This window comes from Ceratotherium simum, chromosome 24 (genome assembly GCF_057802395.1).
Source record: "Ceratotherium simum simum isolate JZ-2026a chromosome 24, ASM5780239v1, whole genome shotgun sequence".
Taxonomy (NCBI): Eukaryota; Metazoa; Chordata; class Mammalia; order Perissodactyla; family Rhinocerotidae; genus Ceratotherium; species Ceratotherium simum.
Genome location: NC_141923.1, coordinates 36,299,226 through 36,317,081, shown reverse-complemented (window position 1 = coordinate 36,317,081; position 17,856 = coordinate 36,299,226). Strand labels below are relative to the sequence as shown.

Genomic DNA, 17,856 nt, shown 5'->3' with positions numbered 1-17,856 from the left:
GTTGATGACTGGGGAACAGGGGTGGGAGGTAAACCTTTTACTATATTTTCTTTTATGTGTTTTGAATTTTGAACTATGCAACATTAATGCCTATTCAAAAAATAAACTTTTAAATATCAATTAAAAAGATTGTTTTGGCTATTGAGGATCCTTTGAATTTCTGTATGAATTTCATACAGAATTCAGGATCAGTTTGATAATTTCTGCAAAATAACCTGCTGGGATTTTGGTAGGATTTTCTTGAATCTTAGATCAGTTTGGGAAGTCATGCTATTTTAGCAATTAAGTCTTCTTATCCATGAAAATGGGGTTTATTTAGATGTTCTTTAAGTAATATTTTTAAATTTTTAATGTATGTTTTAGACTTCTTTTGTTAAATTTATTCCTCAGTATTCTTTTTGGTGCTATTTTAATGGAATTATTTTCTTAATTTTATTTTCAGATTGTTCATTTCTTATATATAAAAATGTAATGGACTTTTTAAATTAAATTTTTTATTTTGAGATAATTGTAGAATCACATTTAGTTATAAGATTTAATGCAGGGGGATCCTTTGTGCCCTCTATCCAGCTTCCCCAAGAGGTGTTATATTTTACAAACTAGTACAATGTCACAACCAAGAGGTTGATGTTGACCCAGTGAAGATATAGAACATTTCCATCAACACAAGGATTCCTCATGTTGCGTTTTTATAAAATACCCACTTCTCTCCCACCCTTACTTCCGCCTGAACCCTGGCAACCCTGAATTTGTTCTCCATTTCTGTAATTTTCTTATTGCAAGAAAGTAGTAGAAGTGGAATCATGCTGCATGTAATATTTGGGGGCACTTTTTTCCTCTTAGCATCATTCTCTAGAGAGTCATCCAGGTTGTAGTGTATATCTATAGTTTGTTCTTTTATATGACCAAGTAATATTCCATGGTATGATTGTGCCACAGTTTGTTTAACATTCACCCACTGAAGGACATCTGACTTGTTTCCAGTTTTGGGCAAATACAAACAAAGCTGCTGTAAACATCTGAGTACAGGTTTCAGTGGGAACATAGTTTTTATTTTTCTGGGATAAATAAATGCCCAGGAGTGCAATTGCTGGGTTGCATACTTATTTTTTTAAAGTAATTGCCAAACTGTATCGCTGAATGGCTATACCATTGTGCATTCACACCAGCTAAGTATTCAGTTTACCAACGTCCTTGCCACCATTTGTTTTTGTCATTATTTTTTATTTTAGTTATTCTGATAAGTGTGTAACAATATGTTTTTATGATCTTAATCATAAAAACTTCCTAATGGCTAAAGATGTTGAACATATTTTCCATATGAATATTATCTTGAGTAAAATATCCTTTCATGTCTTTTGCCCATTTTCTAGTTAGAATATTTTATTTTTTTTTCTGGTGAGTTTTGGGGGTTCTTTGTATAATAGTTTTTTTGTTGACTATCTTGTTTGCAAATATTTTCTCCTATTTTGTAGCTTTTCTTTTCCTTTTCCTAACAGGATTTTTCACAAAGCAGAAGTTTTTAATTTTGATGAAATGCACTTCATCTATATTTCCTTTTAAGGTTGGTACTTTTTGTGTCAAATCTAAGAATTCCTTGCCTGGCCCTAGCCCATATGATTTTCACCTGTTTTTTCCTAAAACTTTTATAGTTTTATATTTCACATTTAAGTTCATGATCCATTTTGAGTTAATTTTTGTATAAGGTGTGAGACAGGTGGAGGTTAAATTTTTTTGCCTATGGATGTCCACTTGCTCCAGCACCACTTGTTGCCAAGACAGTCTTTCCTTCATTGAATTGCTTCTGCACTTTCATCAAAAATGAGTTAAGCATATTTGTGTGAGTCTATTTCTGGGTTCTCTATTCTGATTCATTCATCTATGTATTTATCCTTCTGCTAATACCACATGGTTTTGATTACTCTATCTGTATAAGTCTTTGAAATTTAGAAGAGTGATTCCTCACACTTAGTTCTTTTTCAAAATTGCTTTAGCTATTCTAGTTCTTTTGACTTTTATATGAATTTTAGAATAATATTGTGTATATTATCTAATAATATACGTATAAAAAACTCATAGATTTTGATAGGAAGCATCCTAAACCTATGTATCAATTTGGGGAGAATTGGCATCTTTACTATGCTGAGTATTCCAATCCGTGAATACCGTATGTCTCTCCATTTATTAGTTCTCTGATTTCTTTTACCAGCATTTTGTAATTTTTAGTATACAAGTATACATGATTTGTTAGATGTAGATATGAGTATTTCATTTTTTTGGAACAATTTTAAATGGTATTATATTTTTAACTTCAAGATTCATGTTTTCATGGCTAGTAAATAGAAATACAATTGATTTTTATATGTTCATTTTATAACCTAAGAACTTGATGAACTCACTTATCAGTTCTAGAAGTTTTTTGTAGATTTTCTATGTTGACAATCATGCCATCTACAATAAGAGACAGTTTATTGTCTTCTTTCCAATCTGCTTGCCTTTTCTTTTATTGCCGTCTTGCACTGGCTAAATCTTCCATTACTTCATTGAGTAAGAGTGATGAGAGCAGACATTTTTGTTTTGTTCCTGACCTTCAGGGGAAAGTGTTCAGTCTTTTTCCATTAAGTATTGTATTAGCTGAAGTTTTTTTATAAATGCTTTTTATCAAGTTGATTAATTTCCCTTTTATTCCTGTGTTTTTTTTTTGAGAATTTTTATCATGGAGGGGTGTCGAATGTTGTGAAATGCTTTTTCTGTTTCAATTGTATGATCATGTGATTGTACTTCTTTAGCCTGTTAATAATGTTGGATTACATTGATTGTTTTTCAAATATTAAACCAGCCTTGCATTCCTGGAATAAACTGCATTTTGTCATGGTGTATAGTTCTTTTTATATATTGCTGAATTCTATTTGCTAACATTTTGTTAAGGATCTTTTGATTGTATATTCACATGAGAAATATTTGTCTGTGGGATTTTGTTTTTGTTTTTTGGCACTGTCTCTGGTTTCTGCATCAGAGCAATAGTAATTTCATAAAATCAATTTGGAGTATTCCCTTCTTATTTTCTGGAAGAGATGGTATAGAATTGGTGTTAATTGTTCTTTAGATGTTTGATAGGATTTTACAATGAAGCCACCTGAGCCTTTAGCTTTCTTTTTTGAGGAGTTTTAAAATTACAAATTCAATTTCCTTGATAGTTGTAGGACTATTCAAATTATCTATTTCATCTTGGGTGAGTTGTCGTAGTCTGTTTTTTGAGGAATTGGTCCATTTCCTTTATGTTGCCCAATTCAACTCCTTTAGAGTTATTTGTAATAGTCCTTTGTTATTTTTTTTAATTTCTTCAGAGCCTGTAGTGATATATCTCCTGTTTCATTCCTGGTATTGGTAATTTGTGGCTTCTATTTTTCTTTGTCAGTCTTGTTAGAGGTTTGTCAACTTAATTGATCTTTTCTCATATCTAGGTCTTTTAGAGTAGGTGTGCTGATGCCAAATTGTCTTAGTTTTCCTTCATCTGAGAATGTCTTAATTTCTTCTTCATTTCTAAATGATATTCTCACTGGGTATAGGATGTGAGTTCACAGTTCTTTTATTTGAGCACTTGAAAAAGTGCTTCCTTTTGGCCTCCCTGGTTTCTGATAAGAAATCTGCTGTCATTGGAATTGTTTTCCCCCTGTAGTAGGGTGTAGTTTCTCTCTTACTGTTTTCAAGATTTTTTGTTTGTCTTTAATTTTCAGAAGTTTGGCTATGAGATGTCTTGGTATAGATTTCATTAAGTTTATACTGTTTGAGATTGGCTCAGCTTCTTGAATCTATATGTTTATGTCTTTTGCCGAATTTAGAAAGTTTTCAAGCCTTTATTTCTTCAAATACTTTTTCAGCGTTGCCCTCCGTTTCCTCTCCTTTGAGACTCAGATGACAGGAAAGTTAGATCTTTTGTTATTGTCCCATAAGTCCTTAAGCCTTTTTATTTTCAGTGTATTTTTCTTTGATTTTTAAAAATTTTGTCAGATAATTCTAACATCTCTACTGTTTTGGTGTTGGCACCTGTCAGTTGTTTTTTCTTTCGGTTTGAGATCTTCTTGGTTCTTATTATGACAATTGATTTTTGATTGAAACCTAGGCATTTGGGGTATAATGATATGAACTGTGGATCTTATTTAAACCTTCTGTTTTAGCTGGCTTATTTAGACACTACTCAGACAGGTAAAGGGAAGTGGGCACTGTCTCTTTACTGCCACATTGGGGTAGACGTCAAGTTCTCTGTTTGGCCTCCTTTAATGGGGCCTACCTGGTACTGCTGGATGGGCATGGTACTTTTGGCTCCCCACTGAGTCTTCACTGATCCCTCATTGTCTAGGATTGGTAGGAGAACCTCTGTGGGGATGGATGAAGATATTTGAAAGTTTTCCCAATAACTTGAGTTTGATATGGGCTCTTCAGGCAGAGATATAAAAGAATAGTGAAGAGTGTATATATCAGTTAGCACTTTCTGTGCAAAGTCATGGTTATATGCTATACTGATGCGTGTGCCAGGCATTACAACATCAACTAGCTCTCTATAGTGCATGGTAACCCTATTGTGTTCTTATAAACCAGGAGTCAGTAAACTTTTTCCATAAAGGGCCAGATAGTAAATATTCTAGGTTTTTTGAGCCAAGAGGCAAAATTGAGAATATTATATATATGCTGTTATAACAAGAAAGAAAATAAATTTTCACAATTTTTTAAAAATATGAAATTGAAATGTAATAATAAATGAGTGCAATATTTGTAATACATGTTTACCAATTTAAAGAATGGAATTGGAGGGGAATAATTGGAGTTTATAGTTACTATTTCCTGTCATCAAAATCAATTGCAAGTGTTCATCTATTAATGCTGATTTGTGTGGAGTATTTTATCTGCAAATGTCTTTTCACACAGATAGTGACTGGCAAATATTGATATCAATCCCTGAACATATGATTTTAATTTAGCACATTATTTGGAATGTGTTTTTAGATTCTGTCTTCTTGCCTTTTAGCATGCCATTACATTGCAGAATAATCACTTCCAATTGAAGATAAGGTGGAAGCTTCTCAGTTGCAAAGTTAGGTGGATTTTGAAACATGAAAATTTTCTTTGCACTTGCATCAGATCCAAAATGTGCTACTGGAACTGTAATTTGAACTCAGAAAACATATCTGTTGCAAATTTATTGGGAAAGGACTTTTTGCTTCTTGTTTTAACTTTTGTTAGAATATGAATGTGTTACCCTTTGACAGCACACAAAGTGCATAAAACAGCTTGAAATTACTTAAAATTAAAACAACATTGGTAGTTGTGAAATGACTATCCTAGTATGAGTTTTGCATATAAGCATTGTTTTGGCTTGTAATTTTAGGTTGAATACAGTAAGAAAATTATCAAATTTCTGTCATGACAATTTACCTTTTTTAATTGTTCATGTTCCTCATTCAGTTGATCAGTAGTAGTTCTTTGTATTTAGTTTACATCCTTTTTAGAAGAATTTAGGGAGCTATTCTCCTAGCAGGTAGAAAATGGTAGGTCTTAGGCGTGGAAAAAAATATAAATTGGTACCTGAGGATAGATTATTGGTAACAGAAAAATGTGTCTTAAGATGAATATGCTGAAAATGGGGACCAAAATTTGATGTATAAAATGGATTAGAATCCTAATATTCATGTGAATGTGAATTCCATATGAATATTCATATGGAATTGCAAAGGATACTGAGTAGCCAAAAATATCTTGAAAAAGAAAAGCAAAGTTGGAGGACTCACAGGTCTCAATTTAAAAACTTACTGTAAAGCTACAGTAATGAAAATAGTGTCATACTAGCATAAAGGTAGACATACAGATCAATAGAATAGAATTGAATCCAGAAATAGCCCATATGTCTATGGTCAATTATTTTTCAAAAGAGTGACAAGACCATTCAGTGGGGAAAGAACAGCCTCTTCATCAAATGGTGCTGGGACAACTAGATATCCATATGTAAAGGAAGGAAGTTAAACTCTTACCCTCACACCATGTGCAAACATTAACTCAAAATGGATAAGAGACCTAAATATAAGAGTTAAAACTATAAAATTCGTACAAGAAAATATAGGGGAATTCCCCATGCCCTTGGGTTTGGCAACGGTTTCTTAAATATGACACCAAAAAAACAAGCTACTAAAGAAAAAATAGACAAATTGAACTTCATCAAAATAAAAAACTTTATGCATTAAAGGACACTATTAAGAGAACATAAAGGCAACACACAGAAAATATTTATAAATTGTATGTCTGATAAGGCTCTAGTATCCAGAATATATAAAGATGTCTTACAACAACAAAAAGATAAAAACCAAATTAAGTATGCAAAGGACTTGAATACACATTTCTCCAAAGAAGATATACAAATGGCCAATAAGCACATGAAAAGATACTCAACATCATTTGTCGTTAGGGAAATGTAGTCAAAACCAGAATGAGACAATATGTCGCACCCCACTATTACGACTAAATTTAAAAAGATAGACAATAACAAGTATAAATGTGAGGAAATGGAATCCTCATACTTTGCTGTTGGAATGTAAAATAGTGCAAATGCTTTGGAAAACAATTTGGCTATTCCTCAAAAAGTTAAACACGGAATTACTGTATTACCAGCTATTCCATTTCCAGGTATTTACCCCAAAGAATTGAAAACAGGAACTCAAACAAATGCTTGTATACACTTGCTCACTCAGCACTATTCACAAAAGCCAAAAGGTGAAAACAGCCCAAATGGCCATCAAAAGATGAAGGGATAAACAAAAGTGGTACGTATATACAATGGAATATTCTTCAGCCATAACAAGGAATGAAGTACTGATACATGCTGCAATATGGATGAACCTTAAAAACATAATGCTAAGTGAAAGAATCTAGACACAAAATGTCACATACTGTATGCTTCCATTTGTACGAAATATCCAAAATAGTTAAATCCATAGAGATAGAAAGCAGTTTGGTGGTTGCCAGGATTTGGGGGAAAGGAGGAATGGGACTCGCTGCTTAATGGGTACCAGGTTTTCTCTTGGGATGATGAAAATGTTTTTGAAATAGACAGAGGTGGTGGTTGCACAACATTGTGAATGTAATAAATGGCACTGAATTGTGCACTTTAAAATGGTTAATTTTGTGTTATGTGAGTTTCACCTAAATAATAAAAAAAGAAAATATAGATTAGAGATTTATCTTGAAAAAAGAAACCCAAGAATTATGGAGTCAGTCAAAGTTTTCTTATATCAGGTATTAATCAAGCTATCTGATGTATTTTCAAAATAGAATAAAACAAGTCAAGTGCTGATTTTTTTGCTGATATTTTAAAATGACAGCATGCTGACATTTTCCACTAAACATTTAACTTTCACACTGTGATCAGAGAGATATTTTTGGAAAAATTGGTAATGTTCCCAAGACCCAGCTCTTACTTTTTGATATTCAAATATTTGTCTTTGAAACACTTACATCAATATCCTTATCCTTTGCTCTGACTGTAAACTATTGTTTCATTTGTCCTTATCAGTTGCTTTCACAGGGCCATTCGTTACTTTGGAATTTTATTTCACTGGATATTTAGAAACTACAGAATGAATGAGTTTTGAATTGAATCTGTTTTTACTGTTTTCTTAGCAATTTTCAAATGGTCCTTTTTTTTCATATTCTTAAACATGGGACAATAAAATCAGTTTTATAAATACAGAATTCCTCTCATTGCTGTATTTTAAACATGAATTTTTGAGGATAGAAATTTTCTTGTTTCAGTAAAATCCTTCCTGACCAGAGCAAGATAGAATATAAATGTCATCTTAGAAGTAAGAAAGGGAAGGGTAGGTCTTTCTGTAATGTAATTCCTAACAATCAGATGGAGTCATCTTTAATAAAAGGTCTTAGAAAATACATGATAAAGATTTTTATCAAAGATCATATTGATTATACATAATACTATATTATACTTGTTATAAGTGAGAAAATGAACATGAAGTGCTTTTTATTACATAATGAATGTCAACTATTACCATAATTATAGACCAGAAAGATGAATATATATGGAAAAAGGTACTTATGATTAGCTAAAAACCCTGCTAAGTGTTCGTTTTAAAAATATTTCTAAGTATATCCTAAGTTTAAATGCTGACTCTCGCTGACCATAGGCAAACCATGATTCTCATCTACAAAATAATGAGTAGAACTAATACTCTTTTGAGGTGTATATGTGTGTGTTTCAGCTTCTATAAAAATTTCTTTAGTAAAATTTCTTCAAATATAGCTTTTGAACCAATCTAGTATATAAAACAAATAAAAATAGAACTCTTTAGCTGAAAGGGGAAACGGAATGTTGTTGATCTGAGATGCCTCCATAGAACCCATGAGATATGAAGCACAGTTAATCACTTAACTAGATGAACCCTAATGTTTCAACTTTTAAGAACTGTAATTCTTTAATAATGCTTTGAGTAGCATTTATTATCATAATGAATTTTAATGGTATAACTTTTATTTCTTTTTAAGTTATGGAAATGTGTGAGAATTCACAATATATGAGAAATTGATGAGAACTGTGGTCCATATGGCATAGTGGTTAAGAGTGTAGACTCCAGAGTTATGGGGTCTGGATTTTCCCAGTACTGCTACTTATTAGCTATATGATCTCCAGAAGGATGCTTAATCTCCCCATGCTTCAGTTTCTCATCTGTAAAATGGGGATACAAATAGTAGATCTATTATTGGATGATTGTGAAGATTAAGTGAGATAATGAGTATGAGATACTTAGCACATAATCAATATCAATTATCTTGATTATAGATCAGAAAGATGAACATTTGGGCCCGCCCCGTGGCTTAGCGGTTAAGTGTGCGCGCTCCACTACTGGCGGCCAGGTTTGGATCCTGGGCACGCACTGACGCACCGCTTCTCTGGCCATGCTGAGGCCACGTCCCACATACAGCAACTAGAAGGATGTGCAACTATGACATACCACTATCTACTGAGGCTTTGGGGAGGGGGGAAGGAGGAGGATTGGCAATAGATGTTAGCTCAGAGCTGGTCTTCCTCAGCAAAAAGAGGAGGATTAGCACAGATGTTAGCTCAGAGCTGATCTCCCTCACCAAAAAAAAAAAAGAAAGATGAACATTTTTAGGAAAAAAATGCATGTGATTGGATAAGAATTCTGCTAAACAATCCATTTTACAAATATTTCTAATTAATTTTCCTTTGTTCCCCTCCACGTTACTTATTATATCAGTATAAACCAGATTGAGGTGCAAATTTATAATTTTCATGTTAGTACATAAAGTTTGACTGTGTGTTTCTATTGTAGTTTCTCCTGTTTTATCTGACTTATGTGATGACATGTTGAGGAATTTTTATTAATCAGTGGAACAAAGAGCATAGTAATTCCCTTACTTGGCATACACTGGGGGAAAAAAACAACAGAAAAATATGATGACCAAAAGTGATTCATTTTGGTGTGATTTACACATGAAAAAGTGTGTTCACGGGGCCGGCTCTGTCGCGTAGCGGTTAAGTGTGTGCGCTCCGCTGCTGGCGGCCCGGGTTCGGATCCTGGGTGCACACCGATGCGCCACTAGTCAGGCCATGCTGTGGCAGCATCCCATATAAAGTGCAGAAGATGGGCACAGATGTTAGCCCAGGACCAGTCTTCCTCACAAAAAAATAAAAAGAGGAGGATTGGCATGGATGTTAGCTCAGGGCTGATCTTCCTCACAAAGAAAAAAAAGTGTGTTCACTAGCTTCTTAAAGTGTACCATGTTCTTATGTATAATTTAAAGACAAAATTTGTTGTATTTGTGATAAAAATCTTAACTAAAAGCAATAAATATATTTTATTAGGCATCCAAAGTTTCAGAATTTTTGTTAAGAAACTCTCTCTTTAGATTTATTGCTCTGTTTTTAACTTAAAATTTGAATGGGACATGAATTTTAGAAAAGTGCATTCTTTAGTAAAACTCATTTCACAGATAGCTGACTGGCAAGCCTTTAAAGGAGCAAAGGTTTATTATGTTTTAATTAAGTCTCGAAAACTTTCAGGCTCTTGAAGTTTATAACTAAGCTCTCGTATTTGCCAAATTGGGTGAGAAACTTTATGAGAACAAATTTTACGATATACCTATAATTTTAGTTCAGTTCACCTGGAAACCAAGTTTTCTTACAGTGTGCCAACATTCTATTGTTTTACTTTTGGCTCTCCTCAGGAAATGGTATAATAAAGAACATAGGTATTTAAATTATGAAAAACAGAAACTTTGTCTCAAATCAACAGGTTGAGATCATTGTCTATTAAATATAAAGGAAAATAATATGTTAAACAAAATTACTGTACTCATTGCAAAAAAAAAAGTGGAGGATATCGTTTTGAAAATAAAAAAGAATTCAGGGGCCAGCCCTGTGGCCTAGTGGTTAAGTTGGGCGCACTCTGCTTCAGCCGCCTGGGTTCTCTTCATGGGAAGAGTGGACCTATACCACTCATTGGTGGCCATGCTGTGGCGGTGACCCACATACAAAACTGAGGAAGATTGGCACAGATGTTAACTCATGGCAGATCTTCCTTAGTGTTATGAGAGGTTTTGGGATTTGATTGGAGACGTAAAAGAAGCTTTCCACTCCAAACAAATGGACTGAAAGTATATTTTATTATATAGAAGAGAGTAAATGCGATAGTCCACAAACAGATCCAAATAGGTCAGATGTTAAGAGGGAAAAACATCAGCTTGACTGGAAAGGGAAAACATCCACATTGACTGAGATAGCAGCAGATTCGAATAGGTCATATAGTGAGAGGGAAAAACATCAGATCGACTGGAAAGGGAAAACATCCACATCAACTGAAGAGAAATGGCACAAATCAACTGGAAAGAGAAACACCAGATTGACCGAAAAGAGAACACCTCAGATCGGTTACTCACAATATCCACGCCCCGCTGCCGGGGAGAGTCCCTTCACTTGACACAGCTGGGCGGGAATCCGATCATCAGAGGTCCTGGGCCGGGCGTCCCCTCCACAGGTGAGACTCTCACCGGGCCTCGGTTTCCAGCAGTTTATATAAGCAGTTACAGAGTTTACAGAGCAAGCATTCGGTGTTTCCATGCACAAATGGTTATCAGTGGCATACGTGCACTGAGCCTCCTGGCTATCGTCCCAGCCTGGCAGTTGTGTACGTACATTGTTTTCCCTGGTTATTGTCCCAGCCCGGCACAGGTGGCCAGTCTGCCCCAGGCCTTGACGCCCAAAGGACCTTGAAATTCTTACAAATGGCAGCTATCTCTGTGGGAGAAAGGCCAGTTCCCACCACACAGAAAGCAGCTTTATATTTCTTTGTGTGCTGGTGGCTGTAAGTTAATGAAACGGCCAAACATGGCTGCACTCATGTCAAGACTCTTACCCAAAAGAAACAATCCAAACTTTTTTCAACTTCAAATGTTTTTAATGCATTATTGCTTGTATGAATCATTTATATCAGAGGCAGATCCAGATTTGGGGGGTTTAAAGCTTATAATTTTGAGGGACTCTCTGTAAGAAAAGGTAATATAGGGGCCAGTCTGGTGGCATAGTGGTTAAGTTCGTGCGCTTTGCTTCAGCAGCCCAAGGTTTGCAGGTTTGGATCCTGGGCACGGACCTATGCACTGCTTATCAAGCCATGCTGTGGCAGGCCTCCCACATAGAAAGTAGAGGAAGATGAGCACAGATGTTAGCCCAGGGCCAGTCTTCCTCAGCAAAAAGAGGAGGATTGGCAACAGATATTACCTTGGGGCTAATCTTCCTCACACAAAAAAAAAAGGTAATATAAAGTCCAAATAAAATATTAGGCAGTGGATCTTTGAAAGGAACAAGGCTAGTGTTATATTCTTCTTGCTTCTTATGTAGATTAGAAATGGTTCTCTAAGGTATATAATAAAACTGTTAAATTGAAATAGAAAATAATCAGTCACTAAATATTAATGCTAATAAATATAAAGTTATAAGTTTTATTTTGCCTTTAATGTTAGGATGGTTATTTTATCAATGTATAGACTTAGATTCTTAGCTTTCCCCTCATCGTTTTAAACATGTTGTTTCATTATCTTCTGGATTCCATAGTTTATGTTGAATACTCAGCTGTCAGTTTTATTGTTTTTCCTTTGAAGGTAATGAGTCCTTTTTCTCCCCGTGGCTGTTTTCAAGATTTTTTTATCTTTGATTTTTGCCATTTGACTGCTAAGTGTGATTTTCTTCCACTTTTTCCAGTTCGCTGTACTTCCTGAGTCAGTGAGTTAATGTATTGTATCAGTTTTGGAATATTGTTAGCTGTTTTTTCCTGAAAATATTGTTTCTTCCCCTTTCTCCTCTTCTCAACTTCAGACATTGGGCTGTTTGATTCCCACATGTCTCTTATGCTGTTTAAAAAAATTTTTTTTTTTATCCCTTTGCTTTAGTTTGCATAGTTTTTGCTGATCTCTTCAAGTTCACTAATCCTGTGTTTGTTGTGTTGTCAGCTATAAAACTCACTCACTGATTTCTTAATTTCAGATATTGTATTTTTCAGTTCTAATACTACTATTTGATTCTTTTTGATAAATTTTAATTCTGTTGAAATTTTCCTCTTTTCATCTCCTATGAATATTTTTCTGTATCTTCTTTAACTTATGTTAAATTGTTTTCTTAAAGTTCTTGTCTTCCAATTTTTTATCATCTGTGGGTTAGCTTATATATATTATTTTTTCTCTTGGTTATTGGTCACGTTTCGTGCCCCTTCCCATGCTTTGTAACTTTTATTGCATACCAACTACTGTTTTCTATAGGATCATAGAAATTGATGTAAATGTTTTCCTCTCAATCCTGTATTAGAAAGAAAAGATGAGTGCTAATCACCTCAACCATGAATTGAGCTGGGTGATTTGAGTGACAGCTTTAGATATACTTAGTCTACCTCTGGTTTTAAATATTTTAAGATCAAGACCTGTTGTGTTGCAGATATTTCTTTCTAGGGTGACTTTGTACTTATATACTATGAAATTGTGGAGATTTTACTGTACCTTTTAGGTTCTGCTCCCTTTTACTCATCTCAAGATGAGGTTGTTTTTGTTGAGAGCAAATGTCTTTTTCGTGTATGTGTGTGAGGGAGATCAGCCCTGACCTAACATCCGATGCCAGTCCTCCTCTTTTTTGCTGAGGAAGTTTGGCCCTGGGCTAACATCCCTGCCCATCTTCCTCTACTTTATATGAGATGCCGCCACAGCATGGCTTGACAACCGGTGCGTCAGTGCGTGCCCGGGATCCGAACCTGTGAACCTTCAGTCCCCCAAAGTGGAGCGCGCGCACTTAACTGCTGCGCCACCGGGCGGCCAGAGAGCAAGTGTCTTGAGGGGAGACCTGTTGGAGTTCTACTCTGAAAGTGGTAGGCTCTATCTGTTGTAGTATAACTTGAACTCCTAATCACCACAACGCTACAGACAACATTATTTACCCTCTGGCCCATACTCTCCTCCTCCCACAAATCCTCTTATGCAGTACCAGCCCTCAGTGAATCTCACGGATGGAGAAAACTGTCCGTGTTTTAAGGACTCCATAAGATTCCAATCTGTCATGCCAGCCCATAAACCATCAAGAGCTATGCTGGTTCTCCTTTTGTTAGTAGTGTTCCTCTGTCTAATTCTTAGCTTGTGTCTAAATGGCAAATCTTCCAGAAGTGAAAACAATAAGGAGGCTCAGCTTACCTAAGAAAAGATATCACTTTTCTCCTAGTCTATCCTTTTTGCTTCGGTTTTCTCCAACATCTATAAAAATATGATTTGGGGGGGATAATTTATCTTTTGTTCTAGTTGTTGTGAAAGCAGTGACTTGCCACTGTGTGCTGGTAAATTAATCTTGTAAAAGTAAGAACAAAATTTAGATTCACATGTTTACTCTTTTATATATGGTATTTATATAAAGTCTGTTTGCGTAGATTATTGGCTTGTTATTGAATATTAATATTTGTTGGTAAATCTACCAGGCCCAGAAATTGATCAATATTGATGTTTGGAAAAATTCTATCCAGAGAGCCAACTTTAATTTAAAAATTTCTTTTGGTCAGCAGTAATTTAAATGAAATGTAAGTAAAATTTAATTTTCTTTTTCTTTCCCCCTTTTCTGTTTAGTGAGTGATAGTTGCTTCAGGAATCTTGCAGAAGATCGCAGTGGGATAAATCTCAAGGATCTCGTACAAGATCCGTCTTTGTGAGTATTTGGTTTTCAGTACTAAGTGTAATTTAAAACTTTATGGTTAGTGTGACTTTTTTCAAAAGAGTTGTAACTGAGAACTGATTTAAGGTTGAGCAATTTCTTGTCTTCTAACAATTTGTGTTACATAGTAGTGAAGCACATTGACCAGTTTCAGCAGAGTGAAGTTATGGTACAGTTTCTTTTCAGAAACAGAAGAGATTTTGGAAGAAGGGATAGTGTTATGATTAAATGTTTGACTTGCATGGAGTAGGTAATGGCTGATGATATCTTGCCAATGTGGCAGTAGATACTAGGCAGAGAAGATGATTAGTAGTTTATTTGCTTGGGAAGCTGAGATTGAATTTGTTCACATCAATTTTAAGCTTTTTTGAATAATTTATAATTATTTGTAAGTATAATTACAAATTTAAAATAGTCATTTGTAATAACAACATATTTGAATATATTGAATATATTTTTAATGTTTTAGAAAGTGGTATATGGCTGTGTACATTAGAAAGCTCTATACAGCACAAAATTTTTGAAGAGTTTTATAGGTTTCAGTTTAATGTTCTTGCTCATGAGTTAATCCCATTCTTTATCAGCAAATGCTTTACTATAGGGTCACTTTCTATTTGATGAATTAAGTTTTTGCAGTTTTATATTTACTGGAAGTTATGTGTATTATCTTTTACAAGAACATACCCTCCCAGTAAAATTACCTTTTATTAAAAAAAAAAATCCATACTAGTTAAGCCCTGGACAGCAGAGCAAAGAAAATTGAGTGGTGGCAGGTGCTTTCTTTAATGATATATAATGTGTTCAGTAAAGTTTATTCTTATTGGAAATCAGTCTTCCACATCACATGTAATCTATACTCCTACAAGTTTTACTAGTAATTCATTGAGAATTTTGTGAGGAATAAAACTTAAGAATGTGTTGAACCAGGAGGTTATTGATTTATTAATGATTTTCCAATCATTTTAAAAAATATAGTCACAAGATGCAGAATGCTGAAAATGATTGAATATTGAAGTTTATCATGTAATGAGTTCAGAAATGAGTTTCCAGACCCAACTCTCTCAATTTTTTCTCTTAATCTGTCTCTCTTTTCCTCACTCAAAAGGATTGTCAGTATTCTTTTTCCATGATTTTTATTACAATGAACATTGACAGTTGTCTTTTCAGTCCTACAAATATTTAATCAAGAATATAATTATTCCATGTGGATGTAAATATTCCTAGTAAATGAATATTGAATAACATTTATTTGCATGAAGAGTTCTATTTTACTTTTGGATATGGGAGGAAACGTTATTTCTTCGCAAGATTTCACCTATTTGAATGAATAAAATAAATAATTTCATTATTGTATTATTTCTAAGGTATATTTTTGGTACAATGGGATTATGTATCTGTTTAAGGCAGTCTTAATGGAAAAATGTGCTTTTATGGACTTTAATCATATAAAAGCTGTAGAGAATTATACTTGAATAATGGATTATAATAATGAGTTGTAGTGTTGTGAGAGAATTTGATACTTCTTTCCAGACGGTAGAATAATATTCATCATGCAACCTATAACTAAATTCTAAATTTAATCTTAGTATTCTAAGAAAAATTTATCTCAGATCACTACTGCATTGCATGGACAAAATAATTCTGAGTTTCTGTTTTAAACTAGCTAGATATTGTAATTTAGCATCGTACTCTTAACTAGGCATTAGTGTAGAATGTAAGAATTCAGTGATATAGAATTTCATTTTGCCCTGTCACTTGGATTTGGAAGAACTTTTTCATTGTTAATAATTGTTAAAATGTACTATTAATGACCCTAATTCATATTTTAGAGATATATTTCTTACTTGATAAAAATTCTTTAGGGAAAGAAATGCCCAGTATGGAAAAAATAATGTACTTTTTTCAGTTGTTATGATAGGACATATTTTATTCTGAGTTATGATTCTATAGCAATATTCACTTAGTACATACCTCATGGGTAAGGATTTTTTTTGTAAGCCATCTACCTCTTTTCTCTATGTGTTTGTTTGTTGTTGTTTTTATCTTCTACTTATGAGTGAGGTCATACGGTGTTTGACTCTCTCCCTCTGACTTATTTTGCTTAGCATAATACCCTCAAGGTCCATCCACATTGTCACAAATGGCTGGATTTCATGGTTTCTTATGGCTGAGTAGTATTCCATTGTGTACATGTATACCACATCTTCTTTATCCATTTGTCCCTTGATTGGCACTTAGGTTGCTTCCAAGTCTTTGCTATTGTGAATAATGCTGCAGTGAACACAGGGGTGCATGTATCTTTACACATTCATGTTTTCAAGTTCTTTGGATAAATACCCGGCAGTGGAATAGCTGGATCATATGGTAGTTCTATTCTTAATTTTTTGAGGAATCTCCATACTATTTTCCATAGTGGCTGTACCGGTTTGCACTCCCACCAGCAGTGTATGAGAGTTCCCTTCTCTCCACATCCTCTCCAACACGTGTTGTTTCCTGTCTTGTTAATTATAGCCATTCTAATGGGTGTGAGGTGATATCTGATTGTACTTTTGATTTGCATTTCCCTGATAGTTAATGATGTTGAACATCTTTTCATTTGCCTGTTGGCCATCTGTATATCTTCTTTGGAGAAATGTCTGTTGAGGTCTTTTGCCCATTTTTTAATTGGGTTGTTAGTTTTTTTGTTGTTGAGATGTATGAGTTCTTTATATGTTTTGCAGATTAACCCCTTATCAGATATATGATTTGCAAACATCTTCTCCCAATTGTTAGGTTGTCTTTTCATTTTGTTGATGGTTTCTTTTGCTGTGCAGAAGCTTTTTAGTTTGATGTAGTCCCAGTAGTTTATTTTTTCTGTTGTTTCCCTTGCCCGGTCAGACATGGTACTTGAAAATATGTTGCTAAGACTGATGTGGAAGAATGTACTTCCTATATTTTCTTCTAGAAGTTTCATGGTTTCAGGTCTTAACATTCAAGTCTTTAATCCATTTTGAGTTCATTTTTGTGAATGGTGTAAGATAATGGTCTACTTTCATTCTTTTGCATGTGGCTGTCCAGTTTTCCCAACACCATTTATTGAAGAGACTTTCCTTTCTCCATTGTATGTTCTTGGCTCCCTTGTCAAAAATTAGCTGTCCATAAATGTGTGGGTTTATTTCTGGGCACTTGATTCTGTTCCATTGATCTGTGTGTCTGTTTTTGTGCCAGCAGCATGGTGTTTTGGTTACTAGAGCTTTGTAGTATATTTTGAAATCAGGGAGTGTGATACCTCCAGCTTTGTTCTTTTTTCTTAGGATTCCTTTGACTACTCGGGGTCTTTTGTTGTTCCATATAAATTTTAGGAGTCTTTATTCTATTTCTGTGAAAATATTGTTGGAACTTTGATATGGACTGCTTTGAATCTATGGTTTGCTTTAGGAAGTATGGGCATGTTAACTATGTTAAATTTTCCAATCCAAGAGCACAGAATATCTTTCCATTTCTTTCTTCCATTTCATGTCTTCTTCAGTTTCTTTCAGCAATGTTTTATAGTTTTCAGTGTACAGATCTTTCACCTCTTCGGTTAAGTTTATTCCTAGGTATTTTATTCTTTTTGTTGC

At 34.3% G+C, this 17,856-nt stretch overlaps 1 protein-coding gene across 5 annotated transcripts in view; it reads left to right on the top strand.

Annotated features, from left to right (window-relative positions):
• GPHN (gephyrin) overlaps positions 1 to 17,856 on the top strand; it is a 642,551-nt gene that overhangs the window by 122,519 nt on the left and 502,176 nt on the right. For all 5 annotated transcript variants that reach the window (XM_004426256.2, XM_004426255.2, XM_087448348.1 and 2 more), the window contains exon 2: positions 14,173 to 14,251. In XM_004426256.2, coding sequence (XP_004426313.1) covers positions 14,173 to 14,251 — 79 coding nt within the window. The remainder of the gene's footprint in view (positions 1 to 14,172; positions 14,252 to 17,856) is intronic.